The 21,291-nt window shown below is 41.4% G+C and overlaps 1 protein-coding gene and 1 pseudogene across 2 annotated transcripts in view; both read left to right on the forward strand.

Annotated features, from left to right (window-relative positions):
- The first annotated feature begins 9,127 nt into the window (after positions 1–9,127).
- The window catches only part of GSR (glutathione-disulfide reductase), a 42,168-nt gene continuing 30,004 nt past the window's right edge, over positions 9,128–21,291 (forward strand). The window contains exon 1 of the mRNA XM_079140228.1: positions 9,128–9,712. Within this exon, the coding sequence (XP_078996354.1) occupies positions 9,413–9,712 (300 nt within the window). The 5' untranslated portion in view covers positions 9,128–9,412. The remainder of the gene's footprint in view (positions 9,713–21,291) is intronic.
- On the forward strand, positions 19,375–20,336 carry LOC306661344 (large ribosomal subunit protein uL22-like; annotated as a pseudogene). The gene has a single exon. The product of its transcript is annotated as a large ribosomal subunit protein uL22-like (transcript).

The following is a 21,291-nucleotide window of genomic DNA, read 5'->3' on the forward strand; positions in this document are numbered from 1 at the left end:
CCCCCAGATTGAGTCTTTGGTCAGGCTAAATTAAGCCCCTCTGATTTTGAACTCATAGTTCAAACACAGGTCAGCTCCCCATCACATGATGTCCAGAGTTCTTAGGGTGATGGCCTTCTGTAGCCTGGGCAAGCTGTCGGTCTGTCTTCACTATTTAGTCTAAAAAGAGCTCTCGAGTGAAATAAGATGAAGGGAAAGTGCACGCAGTTGGCCTTGTGAGGAGGTGACTTGGACCTTACCTTGTGGTGGTAGGAGGTGACTGTGGGCTTTTAGATACTAGTTTACTAAGAGCCTTGTCTCCCTAACAGTTCCTGTGGCTTTTTTGGAGTGGGGCCTGGCAAAATACCTGCCCACCCCCACACACCCTAATGCCTGATACTGTACACCTGCCACCCCTTTCCTCTCCTTTTCAGTTTTGCCCACGCATGTTATTGTTAATGACTGGACCTTAACCTCAGTTTATGACCTCATTGCCATCCCATGACTCTCCTCTGGTGCTAATTTGAACCTGCAGCTTGGTTAGGCAATGGAGATCCTCCCAAACAACAAGATTTCATATTCAGAATTACTTTTTCCAGCCGGGCATAGGGTTGCATGGCTGTAATCCCAATGACCGAAGGCTGAGGCAGAGGGATAGCAAGTTCTAAACCAGCCTGACAATAGCAAGACCTTGTCTCAAAAGGAAATTTTTAAAGAGCTGGGTAATTAGTGGTGGGTTTAATCCCACAACAACAAGATAATTTCCCTTTTATGACCCATTGATCAATCCTCCCACTCACCCTTCTATTTGTTTGTTTCATAGTACTTGGCTTGAATCCAGGGATGCTCCACCTCTGAGCTACATCCCCAAACTTTCAAAAGGCCATCTTGAGACAGGGTCTTGCTAAATATCGAGGCTGGCCTCAAATCTGTAATCTTTCTGCCTTGACCTCTGTAGTGACTGGGATTACAGGGATGGCCACTGTACCTCACTTAAACTTCGATTTAGTTCAAGTAACACTGAGTGCCGCACCTTGCCTAGTACTATATAACTCAAGGAAATTCAAATATGTATAAGTTTTTTAATTCAACCTCAATAAATAGCTTAACTAGGTGTGTTGGTGCCCATCCCCAGTACTGCAAAAAAGAAAAACAGAAACTTGGTTTAGTGGGAAATATACCCCTGTAAACATATACAATACAATACATGTGTGCTCTGACAGGGTATATACTACAGAACCTTACACTGCAGACTTGGGGAAGCAATTCTTCAGCAAATATACCTAAAGTGTGCTGTAAAGGTTAGAAATTTGTGGGATTAGGAAGTTAGGAATTTGGGCAGCAGAATCTAAGAGAAAGGGTGGGATTTCAAATTTAGGAAACAGTGCAGAGGAACCACCAGAGGTTAAAATATTGCTGCAGTTTAAGCAAGTGTTCTGTCACTGAGCAATACCCCCAATCCCCACCCAACCCCCTGTTGCTGCAGTTTAAAGACTGAATGCAAGTGCTCAGAAGTAGGTTGGAGCAAGGATCACAAAAAACTGCTTTATCTATAGGCCAAGAATTTCATCTGCAAAAAGGTGCAAAATAGGGCTGGGGATGTGGCTCAGTGGTAGATCCCTTGCCTAGCATGCACAAGGCACCAGTTTCAGTCCCCAGCAATTAAAAAAAAAAAAAAATGTACTAAGTATGTGAGCACAATCTGAAGCTAACAAGGAATTACAATATGGCTTACCAAGAAACCATACTGACTCATTCAGATGTTCCCATTGCTATTTATATCCAGTGTCCATTGTGCATTAGGACAGGAGAGAAGGTTCTACAGTTCTTACCAGCTTTATTTGGTATGATTTCCTCTTTTAGGTATTTTTTTCTGCCTGCTTAACTTCCATCATCTATTGATGATGACATGGAATTTCTGTCTGGACCAAAAGGTAGAAGTTTGAAACTACTACAGATTTGCTTTGGCGCTTAACATGTAGGGAACCAGCATTTTCCAGATTTGTTGATTGTGAACTCCCTTTCACTACAATTATCAACTCACCACCACCACAAAAAGACTACCAGAAGAACCTGATCAATACTTAAACAGAGTTTCTTAAGTGCAATTAAGGGAGAATGCTACTTTGATGGAATTTTAGAAGTATCTCAGAGGATAGGGGTAAAAGGTGTTTTCTGTTGTTTTTTGTAATACTAGGGATTTAACGGAGGGGTGCTCTACCACTAAACTACATCCCCAACCTTTATTTATTTTTTGAGACAGAGTCTCCCTAAATTGCTGAAACTGTCCTTGAACTTGGGATTCTTCTGTGTCAGTCTCCTGAGTCACTGGGATTACAGGTGTACACCACTACACCTGAATAAAAGTTAGTTTTTATAGGTTTCTTTTTTTTTTTTTTTTTTTTTTGCGGTGCTGGGGATTGAACCCAGGGCCTTGTGTTTGCAAGGCAGGCACTCTACCAACTAAGCCATATCCCCAGCCCCTATAGGTTTCTCTAGTCTAGGTTGGAGCAATTTTAGGTGGTCTTTCCAAACAGGCATCACATTGATATTAGTCACAGTTCATATGATAGTTTGGGATCGGTGCCGCCAACAAGGAGAAGGAATTGGTTGTGCCGCCAACAAGGAGAAGGAATTGGAGTCAAAGTTGCTTTTTTCCCCCTGGCCCCCACCCTTTTTATGGTGTTGGAGATTGAACCCAGGACCTTGTACATGCTAGGCAAGCACTCTACCACCCAATGACATCCCCAACCCTGGCCCTTTTTCTATAAGGAAAATGATTTGCCCAACTGATGGCTCAACTCAGTCTCTCAATGCATCTTGTGGCAGAATTTCCTGAAACAGTAAAGTCACGTTGATTGATATAGAGGTCTTGGTTCTTAGTGGTGATTTTATAAGGGCTATAAATATCTCATAGAAGAGTCAGTGCTAGGAAGCAAACCCAGGGCCTTAAGCAAGTGTTCTGATACAAAGCTAAACCCTCAGCCTCTTTATCAGAGATTGAACCTAGGGGCACTTAACACACATCTCCAACCCTAAGAAAGGATCGAGAAAGGATAGGGCTAAATTGCTGAGACTGGCTTTGATCTTGTAATCCTCCTACCTCAGGCTTCTCAGTCACTGGGATTATGGGTGTGAACCACCACACCTGACTATCAGGTTGTTTTGTGGGATTGGGAATTGAACCCAGGACCTCATGCATGCTAGGCAAGCGCTCTACTACTGAGCTACATCCCCAGTCCCTCAGGTATTTTCTCATAGAAAATTGACTATCACCACCTCCCACTAGATCTCACCACCTCTCAGGACCACCGCACTAGGGATCAAGTTCCTAACACATGAACCTTTAGGGGGACACGCTCAAGCCATATCCAAACCTTAGCATCTCTCAAACCCTCCATCTTTTCCTCAATCTATCCTTTCTTTCTTTCTTTCTTTCTTTCTTTCTTTCTTTCTTCCTTCCTTTCTTCCTTCCTTCCTTCCTTCCTTCCTTCCTTCCTTCCTTCCTTCCTTTCTTTCTTTCTTTCTTTCTTTCTTTCTTTCATTGTTGTAGATAGACAGCATGCCTTTCTTCTATTTGTTTATTTTTATGTGGTCCTAAGGATCGAACCCAGTGCCTCACACAGGCTAGCAAGCACTCTGCCACTGAGCTACAGCCCCAGCCCCTATCTTATGTTTGAAGCACTTCAAGATGAAAACATTAGTATAATTTCCCCAAAATACTTCAGCATGCATATCATTATGGCATATATATATATATATATATATATATATATATATATATCGCTCAAGATCACCTCTACCCATCTTAGTTCTTAGTTGACATACCTATAACAAAAGACAAATTAACAAGAGAAATGTGAAGTTTATTGACATGGGTAGTATACTCAATGACTTAGAACTCTGGCTTATGCTGGGAATTTTCTCATAGTTCTAGTTTTTGTGGTGCTGGGAAATGACACTATTTTTATCAGCTATGTATTCTCTTTTTGACCAAATATTAAGTTTTCTACAAAGAATGGGTTTCTTTTTTGAGTCAGGGTCCGGCTGTGTTGCCCACATTTAGCCTCGACTTTGTGATCCTCTTGCTTCAACCTGTGCCTAGCTTATTTTCACTTGTAATAACTTTTGGGTAAGTCTGAAGGGACAAAGACATGAGGCAATTTTTGATTCCCTTGAAAAATTCACTAACATGACAAAAAAAAAAAAAATATGGTGGCATATACCTGTAATCCCAGCAACTCTGGAAACTGCAGCAGAAGGATCACAAGTTTGAGGCCCAGCCTCAGCAATTTAGGGAGGCCCTAATCAACTTAACACAACCCTATCTCAGGGCTGGGATTGTGGCTTAGTGGTGGAGTGCTCTCCTAGCATGCATGAGGCCCCAAGTTCGATCCTCAGCATCACATAAAAATAAAATAAAGGTATTATATCCACCTACAACTAAAACAAAATATTAAAAAAGACCCTATCTCAAAATAAAAATTTAAAAATGGTGGGATGTGCCCCTGGGTTCAGGTTCAATCTCTAGTACCTCTAGTACCAAAAAAAAAAAAAAAAAAAAAAAAAAAAAAGATGTTAAAAGGCCCAAGCCCACAAAAATACAGGGAACAGAGAACAGAAACTGAAAATACAAGACAAAAAACTTGGAAGATAACATGAAAAAGCAGCAAAGACTTATCAGACTCATGAAAATAGAACCCAAATTAGCAATAGGTAAATGCTATACACTAAAATGATTACCTGCAAAATCTTCAGAATACCAAAGGAATTGGAAGCATTCAGGTATCTCTGAGAATGAGTATAGGTGAAGGGGGAGCTAAACCAAAGACAAATAGGTGAGAGGAAGTCCATTTAAAATGCAGTACCCACAAACCCTTACCTATTCTGCAAGGCTGTTTCTCCTGACCCTCAGAAAAGATCTGAGATTTTTGGAAAAGGGAAAACACAGGTCTCTATACAGGAGACTGGTGCATTTAAAAGTCTGACTGTACTTGGTTTGCTCTTTCATATTTCCCTATACTTCTCCTTTAGAGCACTTACCACAGTCTTTTATTTTATTTTAGTTGTAGATGGACACAATACCTTAATTTTATTTATTTTTATGTGGTGTTGAGGATCGAATCTAGTGCTTCACACATGCTAGGCAAGTGCTCTACCACTGAGCTATAACCGCAGCCCACCAGCCTTATAAAATAATTATGTAGTTTTTTATTTATTTTATTATTTTTATTTTTTAGTTTTTTATTTAAATATTGTTCTTCTCTATTACACTGTTAGTCTCAAGAGGGCATGAATATGTTTGTTCAATTTTTTACAGAGCAAAAAGAGTTAAGCACACCTGTAACCCCAGCAACTCAGGAGGCTGAGGCAGGAAGAGTGTAAGTTGTAAACCAGCCTCAGCAATTATGGAGACCCTGAGCAATTTAGTAAGACCCTGTCCCATAATAAAAATTTTTAAAAAGGGTTGGGGATGTTGCTCAGTGGTTAAGCACCCCTGAATTCAATCCCCAGTACCAAAAAAAAAAAAAAAAAAAAAAAAAAGGTTTAGCAGTAGATATTTGTTGAATGAATGGACATATACATATACATTTATACATGCCAGGTAGCTAGGATGAATAGCTTACATTACAGGTGTGCATCACTATGCCTGTCTCAATTTCACTCCTTCACTCTAGAATCTATTCTTTCTTGTCTCTTCTCCCTTACTGCCACCTATTACTTTTATTACTTTTGCCTTTTATACTGCCAGTTTCACCTTCTGCAGTTTGTTTCAGATTCCCAAGGAAAGACATCTTTGAGAAATCTCATTACATGTGGACTAAAATCTAAACACCATATTCTGGTTACACCCAAGGCTTTCCAGTACTCCACCCATCTCCTGTTATCCCCCTTGAGCTGCCTACTGTCCACTCAATCTGCACTGCTTTGCTTACTATTTCCAGTTCCTACTGGCTCATTTCCTCCACCTTTAAATTATTATTCTCTTTGACATGTTTACCTCCTTTTTGTCAGCCTCATTTTTTATATTTGCATACTAGTAATTGAAGATAACCAGGCTAAGTTCAATTCAAGCTGATTCTTAAACATTTTCTCAAGTGATTTCTGAGCACAATAAAAACAGCCTCACAGCTGGGCCAGGTGGTGCATGCTTGTAATCCCAGCAATTTGGGAGACTGAGGTAGGAGGATCACAAATTTGAGGCCAGCCTCAGCAAATTAGTGAGACTGTAAGTAACTTGGTCAGACCTCCGTCTCAAAATTTAAAATTTACAAGGGCTGGGGATGCAGCTCAGTGGTGAAGTGCCCCTAGGTGCAATGCTCAGCATCAAAAATTAAAAATAAATAGAAGGGCTGGAGATGAACCTCAGTGGTACAGGGCTTCTGGGTTCAATCCCAAGTACAACCAAACAAAACAAACAGCTTCCCAGTATCATGAAGAAACTGACTCTTAGGTTAAGGGGCTAAGGATACCTGTGATGGGATTTGAATCTAAATTTATCTGAAACAAAATCTATTATTAAATAGATCAGTATATCTGTATATCTCTTATGAACAAGAATATTCTCTCATTTAACTGCACTGTAGTTATCAAGCTCAGGAGGTTTTCTTTTTCTTTTTTTTCTTTTCTTTTCTTTTTTTTTTTTTTTTTCTTTTGGTACCAATTGAACCCAGGGGCACTTAACCACTGAGCCACATCCCCAGCCCTTTTTTATATTTGATTTAGAGACAGGGTCTCACTAAGTTGCTGAGGCTGACTTTTAACTCACAATCCTCCTGCCTCAGCCTCCAGAGGCACGGAGATTACAGGTGTGTGTCACTGCACTCAATTAACTCAGGAGGTTTTAACATTGATACAACACTCGTGTGTTATACAGAACATATTCATATTTTACCAATTGTCCTTTATAGCAAATCTCTCCTAATGGAGAATCCCATCCAAGATCAAGCCTTGCCTTTATTTCTATTTCTTCAATTTTTAAAATCTGGGATAGTTCCTTAATCTTTTCAAAATAATCATTTTTAAAGAGTGCTGAAGAGTAATAGCTAATTGTAAAATTCTTAATGAGTTGGGTTTTTCAAATGTTGCCTCATGATTAGATTCAGGTTGTTGACTTTTTTTTTTTTTTCTCCCCATTACTGGGGACCAAGCTCAAGGGTCTCAAAATGCTAGGCAACTGCTCTCAATCACTGAGCACCATCCCCAGTCATTTTTATTTTTTAACTCAGGGCCTCAAACATGCTAGGTAAATGCTATACCACTGAGCCCTTTAAATTTTTTTATTTTTAGTCACTAAATTGCCTTGAACTTGTGATCTTCCCAAGTCATTGGGATTATAGGCCTGTACTACCTCAGCTGGCAGATAATGGAATTTTTAACAGGAAAATTACATAAACTGTATGTTTTTTATTGAAGCACTAAGCATACGATCATATCTCACTTTTAGCAATAAGAACTTCAACCATTTGGACAATTGTCGTGTGGTGCCTGCCTCACTGTTTTATTATTGGTGGTGCTGGGAATTGAACCAAGGGCCTCACACATGCTAGGCAAATGCTCTACCACTAAGCTATAACCCCGTCCTTACTATAATATTGCCTTTTTCCCTTTGTGACCAACAATTAATTCATAGGGGTATATTCTGAAACTATATCATCTTTTCCCCATCAGACTTTCACCTCATGGTACCAGAGAGCCGCAACCCCAAGTCCTTTTTATTTTGAGATAGGGGTCCCTCTAAGCTGCCAAGGGTGACCTACTTTCCATCTGCCTCAGCTTTCCTAATAGGCGTGCCCTATCATGCTTGGCTTCCTTCTATAATTTTTTTTCCATGATAAAGTTTTCCCTTTTCTCTAGGTGTTTTGTTTGTTTTTTAGTTCTGGGGATTGAACCCACTAATTTATGTCATTATTATTTATTTGGTAATGGAAATTGAAAAAGTAGTGCTTTACCACCGAGCTATCTCCCCAGCGCTTTTTATTGAGACAGTGTCTCACAAAGTTGCCAAGGTTGGCCTTGAATTTACTGGGATTACAGGAATGCTCTCTGTATCACTTTTTTGTTGTTGGGCGGCCAGGTGGGGGGTGGGGGGTAGGGGTGTGTGTGCTGGGGATTAAACTCAGGGGCACTCAACCACTGAGCCACATCCCCAGTCCTATTTTTTTTTTTTTTTTAATTTAGAGACAGGGTCTCACTGAGTTGCTTAGCTGAAGACTGACTTTCCCTGATCCTCCTGCCTATAAGTCCTGAGCCTGTGCCACCGTGCCTGGCTCTTTATCACTTCTTAATTAGGGGGTAAATGCTTTAAAATTTTGAATACATTGTAATAGGGTGCAGTTGATTTCCATTTCCCCTCTTATCTTGGCCTAGCAGCTTTGAAGCCCAGACCTTCATTTCTTTGCCAATAGGGCTGTCAACCTTGACCTGTATAGTGTCCTTGTGGTATACTGGCCCGGATCTGGGCTTCCCATGACACAAATTCAAAAGATCTTGGCTTATTATGACACAAATTCAAAGCCATGGCTACAATATTACAAAAGAATACCCCCGTCTCTACAGTTTGGGACACTTTGTGTCTTCCATCTAGATTCTATCTTTATTCTTCTGTGGAAGAACATTGTCATTGTGATTCAATCCATTATTCCAAGTTTCTCAAATTAAATGTGCTTAAGAATCACTTGAAGACTTAGGCTGGCTTTGAATTATCACTGAGCTGGGTATGGTGGCGCACTCCTAATCCCAGAGGCTGGGGAGGCTGAGATAGGATAGCAAATTGGAGGCCGACCTCAGTGATTCAGTGAGACCCTGTCTGAAAAACAAAAACAAAAAACATTTTAAGGGTTGGGGATGTAATCAAGAGTCCCTGGATTCAATCCCCAGTTCCAAAAAAGAACAGAATCACCTCACGGCGGGGGTTGAGGGGGTGGGGAGCGGGGGAAGCATGGTTTAGAATGTAAATTCCCAACTCCTGGTCAGGGCCCAGAAACTGGCAATCCAGGTGGTCTCCAGAACAAACTGAGAAACTTAATCTCTGCAATAATAGAGGGCAAAGTTCTTCTCTTCCAGAGGATGGGTGAAACAGGAGAGGATGTTCATGCTTCACCTCACCCCTCGCGCCTTCAAATGCCTGTATCCGGCCACTGCCGCCCGGGGGGTGGGGTAGGGACCCAGGCGCTCCGGCGAAGGCCAGAACGAAGAAAGCCCCGGGCTCCTCGCAGGGGTAGGCGCCTCTCGCCGTCACTGCAGGGGGACCGGGAGGCGGCCCCGGGCGCGGTGGTGAGCCCCAACCCCCAGCGTCAGCCCCTCCTCCGCCCGCTCCCGCGCGGCGGCCGGGTGCTTAGTCACCGTGAGGCTGCGCTTGCCCGCGGCCCAAACCCCCTCCCCCGGGGCCCGCCCCTGGGTCGCTCCCCCTCCCCGCGCTACTTCCGTGTGCATGGCTCTGCTGCCCCGCGCGCTGAGCGCGAGCGCAGGGCCGAGCTGGCGGCTGGCTGCGTGCACCTTCCACGGCTTCCCGCTGCCTCCGCCTGGGCCCGCCGGAGCCCTGCGCGCCCTCTCCCAAGCCATGGCGTGCAAGCAGGAGCTTCAGCCACAGTGTCCACTTCCCGCCGCGGTGGCCTCCTACGACTACCTGGTGATCGGGGGCGGCTCCGGCGGGCTGGCCAGCGCGCGCCGGGCAGCGGAGCTCGGCGCCAGGGCCGCGGTGGTGGAGAGCCACAAACTGGGAGGCACTTGCGTGAGTATTGCGGCCCTCTGGGCGCTGTGCCTCGCGCCTGGGGCTTTGCAGCGCCGTATTCTCAGCCCCTTTTAGTCCTAGCATTTACAGGAGAAAACCGTCCCCTTGCCTACTGGGAACCACCTTGTCCCTGCCCAGAGGGCGGCCCCCGGCGCCGCGCTTTCCCACACTGCTTCTGAGGCCAGCACCCTATCAGGTGGAGTTAAGTGTAAAGGAGCTTCTCTGCGGCCCCTGATGCTGAGTCTGCGCGCGTCCCCGCACAGGTGCAATATTAACGAAAGTCGTAGTTTCTTAAATCGAACATAACTTCTTTGCATCCTCATTTCTGGTGGGAGAGAATTGCATTCCTGTTATGCACCTAAAAGGATCCATGAAACCCAAGATTGCATCTGGGAAAACTGAAAGTGGTCTGTGGGGACGGGTCCTTTCTCGTCTATTTCAGGGACAGTATGATTTATAGCAGCAGTTTAACATTGGTTGCACATTCACATCACCTGAGGAGTTAAAGTTATGCTTCGTGGATTCCCATCCTAGGACTTCTGACTTAATTGATCTGAAGAGCAGCCCCAGTTTGAGGAGTTTCAGAAGCTCCGCAGGTGATCTGAGTTTTAGCCAATACCGAGAACTTACAACACATTACCTTGATAAAAGGCTTTGAAGTCACTGATAGGTGATCTCTCAGACTTTTGTTTTTGTTTATTTGGGAGAAGATTTTTAACACCCCCTCCACACACAAAAAGGTTGTAAATCCTGAGATTGAAATACATTTTGAAATACAATTTGAAATACAAATAGTTATTTGTGATTTTTGAAACGTAAGTTTTGTACCAAGGCTATTAGTATGTCCTTTTTTATCACAAGATTTGGGTGAGGTATTTGCTGCTGACTTTTAAAATGATGAATCCAAGACTAATTTGGGATTTGGGAATAGGTTCTTTAAATTCCTTTGAAGACTTATATTTAAATTATACTAAATTGGCAACTCCTTAGGGGCAGGGATGGGTTCCTGTGTTGGTGTAACTTTCATTATCTTAACAAAGTACCTTGTTCCATAACCATTTGTGAAAGGAATGAAACTGGTGTTGAGCAGCTATGAAAGACTGACTGATTGTTAAGTGCTCAAGTTCAAAGTGAAGAAGGGGATGGGGAGAAAGGAAAAACCTCTTGTTAATTATTGACATGCACTTTGACACTTTAGAGCAGAAAGACCAGAAGTCTGTCTCTGCAAAAGGCAGATTGAGGGATACCACTCAGAGGTTCCCCAATCTTCATCTCAACTAGTAAGAGCACTTGATCCCTTCTCACCTATGTACCACTCTACATTTTTCTGTTTACCTTCTTCCTTGTTTATATATATCATTATCAGTGTGTGGCATGTGCTGTCATTGCTGGTTATACTGGTATTAATCAAGAAGGGGCTGACCCATTTTTAGGTTCATTAGGAACATGAGTACAGTGAGAGATAAACCACTTGGGAGAGAAAGCAAAAGGACAGCCCAGGACGGTCAGCCTTTTTATTTAATGCTTTGTTGAGTACCTGATGTTGCTCAACTCATCCTCCTGTAGCAGCTTATATTTCCATCTAAGCATTGATATTTTTGGGAAGTCATCTATTTAGTATTTTAATGATGTTACATTAGGGCTTTTCTCTTACTTTTGGTTTTGAGTTACAAGGAAGGGTGTAGGTGGTAGTGAATTTGAGGAGGTAGAAACAATAGATAAGACGTGGGTTTAGATTTGTTCAAGGATTACAGTTATGTGGGCTATTCATAGTTGCAATAATAAACTACTTATGTGCAGTGATTTCCAAGCAGGTGTAGGGAGAATTGAGGCTTTCTGTTCATGTATTTGTTTACGTATTCATTTCTTGGATTGATGAAGACAGAGAAAAAGATAAATACAGACATTTGTAAGACAAAGATCCCTTCAGGGAATTTACAGTATGGTGGAGGAGACCAAATGTGGACAGTTGAACTGCAAAGTGGGGTGGCCTTGTCTTAATTGTTGCAAGTAATAACCAATTAAAGTAGTTAAGAAAGGAGTTGGAATTCTCACTTCTGCCTCGACACCATGGGAAGATTTCTGGAAGGAAACAACATCTTTCTGAAACTTGAAGGATGAATATTGTTCTTGGACTTGGAAGGGTGTGGGGCAAAGACATATAGCAGGGTATGTTGTTTGGAACAAAGGGTGTCTTTTATTCTTAATAAAGCTAACAGATGGGAGCTGATGGATAGGTTTTTTTTAAAGGTGGATTCTCTGGAAGCACAGTCAACGGTAAAATGGTCTGAGCAGGAGAGTGGCAAAAATGGCCTTGTAGTAAATGATATTATTGAGAAATATCCCAGATAGAAGTTTCTTTAAGATTGATTCTCCACCTAGTTCCTTCCTAAATAAAATGCATTACTGTAATTTTAAAACTTGGTGATTTTTTAAATTTTTTAATTGTTTTTGCAGTGCTGGGGATCAAACACAGGGCCTTGTGCATGCTAGGCAAGTGCTCTACTTTTGAGCCACACTCCCCTCCTTGAAGTTTGGTTAAATTATTAAGTTTTCATGGATAAAATTACATGGAGAGTTCATTTGGTCTTTCTCTAGCAGTGGTTATTTCTACTTAGCAGGATTGTTTTTTGTTTCTAATTGTTTTATTTTTGTTCATTTATTTAGCCAACTTTTTTTTTTTTTTTTTTTTTTTTTTTTTTTTGATGGTACTGAAGATTGAACCCACAGGCAATTTCCCCACTGAACCACTTGGAATGGACCCACCATTTGACCCAGCTGTCTCATTCCTCGGTTTATACCGAAAGGACTTTAAATCAGCATACTACAATAAAGCAGCTACATCAATGTTTTTAGCTGCTCAATTCACAATAGCTAGATTGTGGAACCAACCTAGATACCCTTTAGTTGATGAATGGATAAGAATACACAGTGGAATACTACTCAGCCATAAAGAAGAATAAAATTATGGCATTTGCTGGTAAATGAATGGAGTCGGAGAATATCATGCTAAGTGAAATAAGCCAGCCCTAAAAAAAACAAAGACCAAATGTATTCATTGATAAGTGGATGATGATATATAAGAGGGGGAGAGTGTCAGGTGGGTAAGAGAAGAATGGAGAAACTTTGGATTGTATAGAGGGAATGGGGCGGGAGGGGACGGGGGAAGGAAAGATAGTGAACTGAAGCAGATATTTTATCCTATGTACATGTATGATTACACGAATGGTGTGAATCTACATTGTGTACAACCATAGAAATGAAAAGTTGTACCCCATTTGTGTACAATGAATCAAAAAGCAGTCTGTAAAAAAAAAAAAAAAAAAAAAAAAAAAAAAGGACAAAACAATGGTACTGGGGACTGAACCCGCAGGCAGTTACCCACAGAAAGAACTACATCCTTAGTCCTTATTTTTTATTTTGAGGCAGGGTCTCGCTAGGTTGCTGAGGGTTTGCTATGTTGTTGAGGCTGTCCTCAAATTTGTAATCCTCTTGCCTCAGCCTCCCAACTCATTGAGATTACAGGTGTATGTCATCACACCCAGCCCCAAGACAATGTTTTAATAAAAAAATAAGGTTGTAATGCAAATAAAGATAATTCTTTGACTATACCTAGCTTAATGAAACACTATACCCACTTTTTTGTTTCATTAAAGATTGGATTTATATAGACCTTAATTGAAATATGAGAGGTATTGTTTTGTCCAACACCTTCACTTTACTAACATATTATAAGCTAAAATGGGGTTGAAAATAATTTAAGTGCAGTTTTGTCATCAGAGAGGGGCTTTGACAGACATTGCAGAAAATAATTTTAAGATGTTGCAGAGGCACAAGTAGAGATAATAATAGGAAGCAAATTTACATTCAAGGGTGCTGGGGTTACAGCTCAGTGGTAGAGTGCTTGCCTTGCACATGTGAGGCACTGGCTTTGATCCTCAGCACCACATAAAAATAAATGAATAAAATAAAGGCATTGTGTCCATCTACAACTAAAAGTATTCTTTAAAAAAATTACATTCAAGGGAAATGTAAGTTATCTCAAAGAATAGAATGCTTTCTGGGAAAAGCACATGCTTTTAAAGGAAATTGTGGGGGTAGGCATGGGAAGGATGTGCAAATGGCATCGGTCTTGTCATCACAAGACAGTTCATTGTAGTCAGGCAGTTCTCAGGATATTTGTTGTCTCCATTATCTGATTAATAGTTAAGCTTTGAAATATATCCTGTATATAAATTTCTTAAATTATTGTCTAAAAACATGTTTTAGTATAGTGCACAGGGCAATTTTCATTTTTTAAAAAAATTTAATATTTTATTAGAGGGTGTCGGTTTGCTTAGGGCCTCTCTAAGTTGCTAAGACTGGCTTTTTTGAACTTGCTATCCTCCTGTTTCAGCCTTCCGAGCTGCTGGAATTACAGCATGTGCCACCATGCCTAGCTACATATTTTTTTTGAGACAGGGTCTTGCTAAGTTGTTTAGGACCTTGCTAAATTGCTGAGGCTGGTCTCAAACTTGTCCTCCTGCCTCAGCCTCCTGAGTAACTGGGATTACATGTGTGGATCATTACACCTGGCTGTCCTTATTTTTCTGGATCAGGCAAAAAAGTGTGGTTGGTCTGAGTATGGTGGCACACACCTGTAATATCTCAGCAGTTTGGGAGACTGAGACAGCAGAATTGCAAGTTCAAGTCCAGCCTTGGTAATTTAGCAAGATGACATCTCAAAAAATTAAAAGGGCTGGGGATGTAGCTCAGTGGTAGAACACCCCTGGATTCAATGCCCAGTATCCCCCACCCACCCACACACACAATGTGGCTGGCTGAGGCAGCAGGATCACAAATTTGAGGCAAGCCTCATCATTTTAGCAAGACCTCAGCAACTTAGATCTTGGCTCAAAAAACAATACCCTCCTCCCCAAATAGAGTATGGTTGTGTAGGGTATTGGGATACATATTAAATATTAAGGTATCTGTTTTGCCCTAGATTTCCCCTAGCAATTCACTTTTTTTTTTTTTTTTTTTTTTTTTTTGCGGTGCTGGGGATTGAACTCAGGGCCTTAGTGCTTGCGAGGCGAGCACTCTACCAACTGAGCTATCTCCCCAGCCCTAATTCACTTATTTCTGAAGACAGAAAAAAAAATGTGAGATGATCTTTAAATTCAGTTTTCAAGTCTACAAAAAGCGAAACCCAATGCTTCTGTTGTGATCACATGAAGACCACAGAGCAATGCAGAGCTTGCCCAAAGGTGAAATAGAGCCTCTGGGAGCTTGTCTCTGAGGTAGTTCTCTGCCCACGCAGACTTTGGGAGAGTCAGCTTGGGGAAAAGTCCTCTGACTTACTGTTCCTTTGCCCCAGGGCCCTGGGAGCACATGCTTCTGTATTCTTGCTGAGTATACTGATTTTGAGATAAAGAGGAGCCAGGTTCCTGCAGGACAGCCTGTAGTTCTTGCCAGTGAGAGTTGGATGGTAAGGGTTGGTGAAAGGGCAGAGCCTTCCCCATCACTAAGTTGTGAACTGCACCGCACAGCTCTTACTAAAGAAGGCCACAAAAGAGATGTGTGTGTCTGGGGGTGGGACCGTCAAAGAGGCCTAAGAAATGCGCTGCTCAGTGGGTTATTGTTCATTTATGCTGCAAACAATTCCTTAGCAATATGCAAATCATAACTGAACTTGGAGTTAGTAGTTTGTACTTTGATATTGTGACATTTCCCACCCCCCAATGACTGAATATACATATCTAAATGTAACTTCCTAAAAGGACCTCAATTTATTTATTTTTATTTGTTTGGTACTGGGGATAGAACCCAGGGGCACTTTGCCACTGAGCCACATCCCCACCCCTTTTTAAAATTTTGATACAGGGTCTTTCTAAGTTGCTTAGTCCTTGCTAAGTTGCTGAGGCTGGCCTCAGACTTGCAGTCAGCCTCTCCAACTGCTGAGGAGGCATGTGCCTCTGTGCCCAGCTAAAGAACCTCAGTTTAAAGGAATGCTGTCAGTCAGTTCCTTCAGGATTGACAGGTGTCCCTTAAAATCTGAAAGTTACCCTAATTTGGTTTGTGGGTTTGGAATCCAACTGTATTCATAAGTGCTAAGCAAAGGAGTAATCATAAAGGGTGGGGATTGTTGGAGTGTGCAACCTATTGTTAAACTTTGACTGATTTACCTTATTGTTTACTTTTTTGCACTGGTTTAGTAAAATATTGCTTTGCAGTCTGCCTCAGAACCCTCTTAATCTGCAGGATCAGATAACCTCTCAATCTCACAGTTTCTATTTCCTTGTTCAAACATATTTGGAAAAATAGCAACAGGGAATATTTTATAGAGTGAAATTGAAGGAATGATACGGAAATACTAGCATTCAGAAGTGGATCCAGTCACTATTTTTTTTTTTTTTTTTTTTTTTTTTGGTGGTACTGGGAATTGCACACTTTGAGCTTCATCTCTAGCCCTTATTTATTTATTTTGTTTTGTTTTGTTCTTTTTGGTACCAAGAATGGAACCCAGGGGCACTTAACCACTGAACCACATCCCCAACATTTTTTTTTTTTTTTTTTTTTTTTTTGAGATAGATAAGGTGCTTAGGACTTTGCTAAAGTTGCTGAGGCTGACTACGCTTCTAAGCCTTTTGAGTCACTGGAATTACAGGTGTGCACCACCACACCTGGCTTTATTTATTTATTTATTTTTGTAATAGGGTCTTGCTAAGTTGCCCAGGCTGACCTCCAACTAGTGATCCTCCTGCCTCAGCCTCCTGAATCTCAGGGATTATAGGTGTGTACCACTGTACCCAGCTCCAATCAGTCACTACTAATAACCATTTATTCACCATTTATTGTAACATAAGATAGTAACTAGGATGTGGGATCCCAGATTCTTTCTTTTTGGAAGATGGGGGCAGGAGATAATAGGACAGATATCACTGTAGTGAGCATCAACATTCCAGAAGAGTTTGATTTCACAAATTTTTTTTCTGGACCCTCCTGAATACCCCAGAGTAGCAGTCTTTTTAAATTTGATGATTCCTGGGAGGTTCAGTTTAATATCATGTTTTGCTTAGCGAAGTATTGAGCAAAAACAGTTTTAGTTACTCTTTGTTAATTCCCCGCTTTTTTTTTAAAACCATGCTGGGGATCAAACCCCAGGGCCTCATGCTAGGCAAATGCTCTGCTACTGAGCCACAACCCCAATCTGGCTAGGGATCATCTCTTTTGATCACCAATATATTCCAAGCCTTTAGAACAGTTCTTTCCCATAGCAGGTACTCAGTATGTAGTTGTAGAAAAAAATGAGTTGATGGATCACTAGTACTTTGCTTCAAAATTGTCAACTGGTCCTTTCCTCCCTTCCTTTTTTTTAGGTACCAGGGTAAAACCCAGAAGCACTTTACCCTTGAGCTACATCCCCAACCATTTATTTATTTATTTTTGTGGGTACTGGGGATTGAACTCAGGGATGCTCAACCACATCCCCAGTCCTATTTTTTGTATTTTATTTAGAGACAGGGTCTTGTTGAGTTGCTTAACGCCTCGCTTTTGCTGAGTCTGGCTTTGAACTCACTATCCGGCCTCAGCCTTCAGAGCAGCTGGTGTTATAGGCGTGCATGTGCCACTGCACCAGCTTATCCCCAACCCTTTTTATTTTTTATTTTGAGACGGGACTCCTTCTAAGTTGCGGAGGCTGGTCTCAAATCTATGAGCCTCCTGTTTCAGCCTCCCTATTTGCTGAGATCACAGGTGTGCATCCCTGTACCCAGCAATGACTGGTGCATTTTCTAATACTAGCCTTCAACTATATTTTAGGGTGTAAAGAAGGAAGACAGGAGAAAACTAGAGGCAACTCTGGTGAGGTTTGGAAGGGAGAAAACAGGAAGGAAGTCACTTCTGAGCACAGGTGACATGTGTAGCAGTTGCAATTATAAATTAACTTCTCATTCTTTGCACCAGTATCGGCAGTATGAAGAATTTCCCATTCTAGGCAAAATTGAAGGTCAGCATGCCACTCTAGGAAAAATAGTGAAGTCTGAATTTTGCTACCTGTATATGTGTTCTATTCCTACTTGGAAGGGCTATGTCCTCACTGGGATCCAATGCTGGTGTGCCCACTGAACAGAAGGATTCTGGGGTCTTCCAATAGCTCTTTGTTGGTTAGTGCCCGCCTGGTGAATGGAGGTTCCTTGCGGTGGAAAGTGCTGTATGCCTGGGGAGGGGGTTTATCAGGTGTGCACCTGTCCAATTCCCAAGTCTGGGAGGCAAACTCCTGGCAAAACTTGATTTGTATCAGATAGGGAGCCACCTGGAGAACCCTTTATTGCCTCTCTTTTCCATATGTCTTGTGTGCCATGTGGGGAGTCAGCAGACTGCAAAAATAATTCAGTTTTAATGTCATTATCAGATATATCATAAATTAGAGATCAATGCTTTACATTATCTCTAACCTCAAAACTTTTATAAGTATCACCATTCCCATTTTATGGAATAGGAAACGACTCAGATTCAGAAACTTACCTACATTGAGTGGGAGAGCTCAGTCAGACTACCTGATGAATTCAAGACCTGTGCTTTCTGACAACCTCATGCATGCATCAGCTAAAGAAGGGGGAAGGAATAGGGAGGAATGAGCATGACTGGACATAGCTCTTTACCCTGGCTTCCCTGTGGTGAAGGTAATTAAATGTGCTTTTCATTCCTGACCAGGGGTTTAACTTGATCTCTAAAACCAGCAGAAACCCCTGGAGGCCTATTCCCAGGAACTGCCAAAATAGGACCCTTGGCATTTCTTGATCTTGGCCTTCCTTTCAGCCATATCCCTAGGCCGTGAAGTAAGCCAAGCTGGAGCACAGATTGTGTGACCTACCAAGGTCACAGTTTTCCACCACCCTCTTCAGATTTCTGGCCCAGCGCTCTGTGGTCTTAGGGAATAGAGTAATTGTCTGCTGACCCTGGAGCCAGTATCTTGCATAAGCTCAGGGTCTTTCTGGTTAGAACTATAGACTACACAAGAGCAGTACTTTACCATGCGTAATGCCTGGCAGAAGTTGATGTTTTATCCATACTTTGAGATGAATGAGTGCTGTCAGCTAAAAAACATTTAGATAACAAAAAGGCAAAAACTTCTCAACAATACATCAATCATCTAGTAGGCATTAGAGAGTGTTAAGTCAGGCCATCTTGACCCTTAGGAGAAGCATTTTCCAAACTTTTTTAAAAAATTGCTCTAAGCCCGTGTAAAATAGCTTCAAACATAGGTTTGGCATAAACTGATGGTAGGTGAAAGTAGTTACGAATATCTTAGTATTTTAGTGCTATATGACTCCTTGAATTGCTTTTTTTTCTTTTTACTTTCAATACTAGGGAATGGAACCCAGGGGTGCTCTACCACCCAGTGACATCCCCAGCCTATTTTATTTTATTAATAAAATTAAGTTTGAGGGGGGATTGAACCCAGTGGTATTTGACCACTGAACCACATCCTCAGCTCCTTTTTATTTTAAGACAGGCTCTCAGAGTTGCTTATGACCTCCCTAAGTGACTGAAGCTGGCCTTAAACTTGCACTCCTACCTAGAGGCCTCCCAATTATTATTATTATTATTATTATTTATTTTTTATTTTTGAGATAGGGTCTTGCTAAATTACCTAGGATGATCTCTTTTTTTTTTTTTTTTTTTGGTGGTGCTGGGGATTGAACCCAGGGCCTTGTGCATGTGAGGTAAGCGCTCTACCAACTGAACTATTTCCCCAGCCCCGCTAGGCTGATCTTGAATTTTTGATCCTTTTGCCTCAGCTTCCCAAACTGTGGGTTTATAGGCACCTGCCCTTGGATTGCTTTTATGAAGATTCCTGGGAAACTGGAGCTGGTGGCTGGGGACAAGTAGTATGTATTTCTTTAGTATACCAAAATCATCTCTACTTTTGGGTAAACTGGTTTCGGAGAGTCTGTTCAAGACTTTGGGTTCTGTAGGCTGTAAACTGCAGGGCATAGCCACCACTCTTCCTCTTCCTATAAGTGGCCGGAGGTGATTTGTGAAAATGGTCCTCTGCTACTCTCTTAACCCAGAAAACGCCTCAAAATCATGCAAATCAAGAGATTCAAATCTTTGTGTTCACTTTAAGATCACCTGTGAAACTGTGCAGGCCATCAAAGGTATGCATATCTGAAAAGCCACCAAGTATCTGAAAGTTGTCATTTTAAGGAAGCAATGTGTGCCATTCCAGCTTTATTGTGGTAGAGTTGGGAGGTGTGCCCAGGCCAAACAGTGGGACAGGACACAGGGACAGTGGCCCAAAAAGAGTGTTGAATTTTTGGTGCACATGCTTAAACATGTAGAGGGTAATGCTGAACTAAAAGGTTTAGACGTAGATTCTCTGGTCATTGAACATATCCAGATGAACAAAGCACCCAAGATGCACTGTAAGTACTTACAGAACTCATGGTGAGATTAACCCATACATGAGTTCCTCCTGCCACACTGAGATGATCCTCACTGAAAAGGAACAGATTGTCCCTAAGCCAGAAGAGGAGGTTGCCAGAAGAAAAAGATATCCCAGAAGAAACTAAAATAAAAACTTATGGCATGGGAGTAAATTCAGCATAAAATAAATGCAAATAAAAGTTAAAAAAACAAACGAACAACAAAACTGCAGGATATAAAGGTGTGGATCAAAAGCACTGAGAAGTACTTTGTTTACCAAATGAACTAGAAAACTTAGGTCTGATGATAATCATTCCTGTTAAGGAACTGGGATTATTCTTTCTGATGGATTTCAGCTGCCTTTCTTTGCTATTAGCATTTAAGAAAGTCCTGTCATCCTCTTTAAGAATGGCTTATTCCATTTGTCCCCATAAACTGTCACATACTTGGAGATTGAGAAATAGCATATCCTCAGCTTAGTCAGATGGGTGTGCATTCTAAATAGAAAGCCATAAATTGTTCTAGCTGCTAATATAAAATATTTTCTGAATAGCATGTCTGTATGTTGGTGTGAATATTGATTCTTTAGTAGGTTTGAATTCTGCACCCTTCTCCAGTCACCTGGCCTCTGTTGCCGGAGCACTACCACCAAGCTTCATCCTTAGCTCTTTTCAGATTTTACTTTGAAATAGTCTTAAGTTGTTGAAGCTGGCTCCTGCCTCAGCCTTCTGAGTAGCTGGGAATATAGGTGTGCACCACCATATGAGGCTAGCTCTTTTTTTTTTTTTTTTTTTTTTTTAAATGTAGTTTTCCTTGAGTCTTTTTTGCTTTTCCACATGTATTTTTCTATCTAGTAACAGCATACTGGAAATTATTATAACCAAGTATTTTCTTATATGTACCATAATCATCCTTGTACATATAGCTTTTCTCTATCTTAGGTTACTTCTTTAGGCTAAGTGCTCAGACAGTCATAGTTCCAATTAATTTTTATTATTTGTAATATATATTTAGGTTTTATCTGGTTTCTTTTATCAGTGGTTGATTGGCATCCTAAATTCCAATCCGCATACCTTATAGTCTGTGCTTTTGATGTTTACCAGTATCTGAAGTTTTGGTCTTTACACTGTGCCAACAGGCACAGTGAACATACGGATTTATTTTTTTAT

The sequence above is a fragment of the Sciurus vulgaris genome, assembly GCF_902686455.1.
Source record: "Sciurus vulgaris genome assembly, chromosome: 5".
NCBI classification, from domain to species: Eukaryota; Metazoa; Chordata; class Mammalia; order Rodentia; family Sciuridae; genus Sciurus; species Sciurus vulgaris.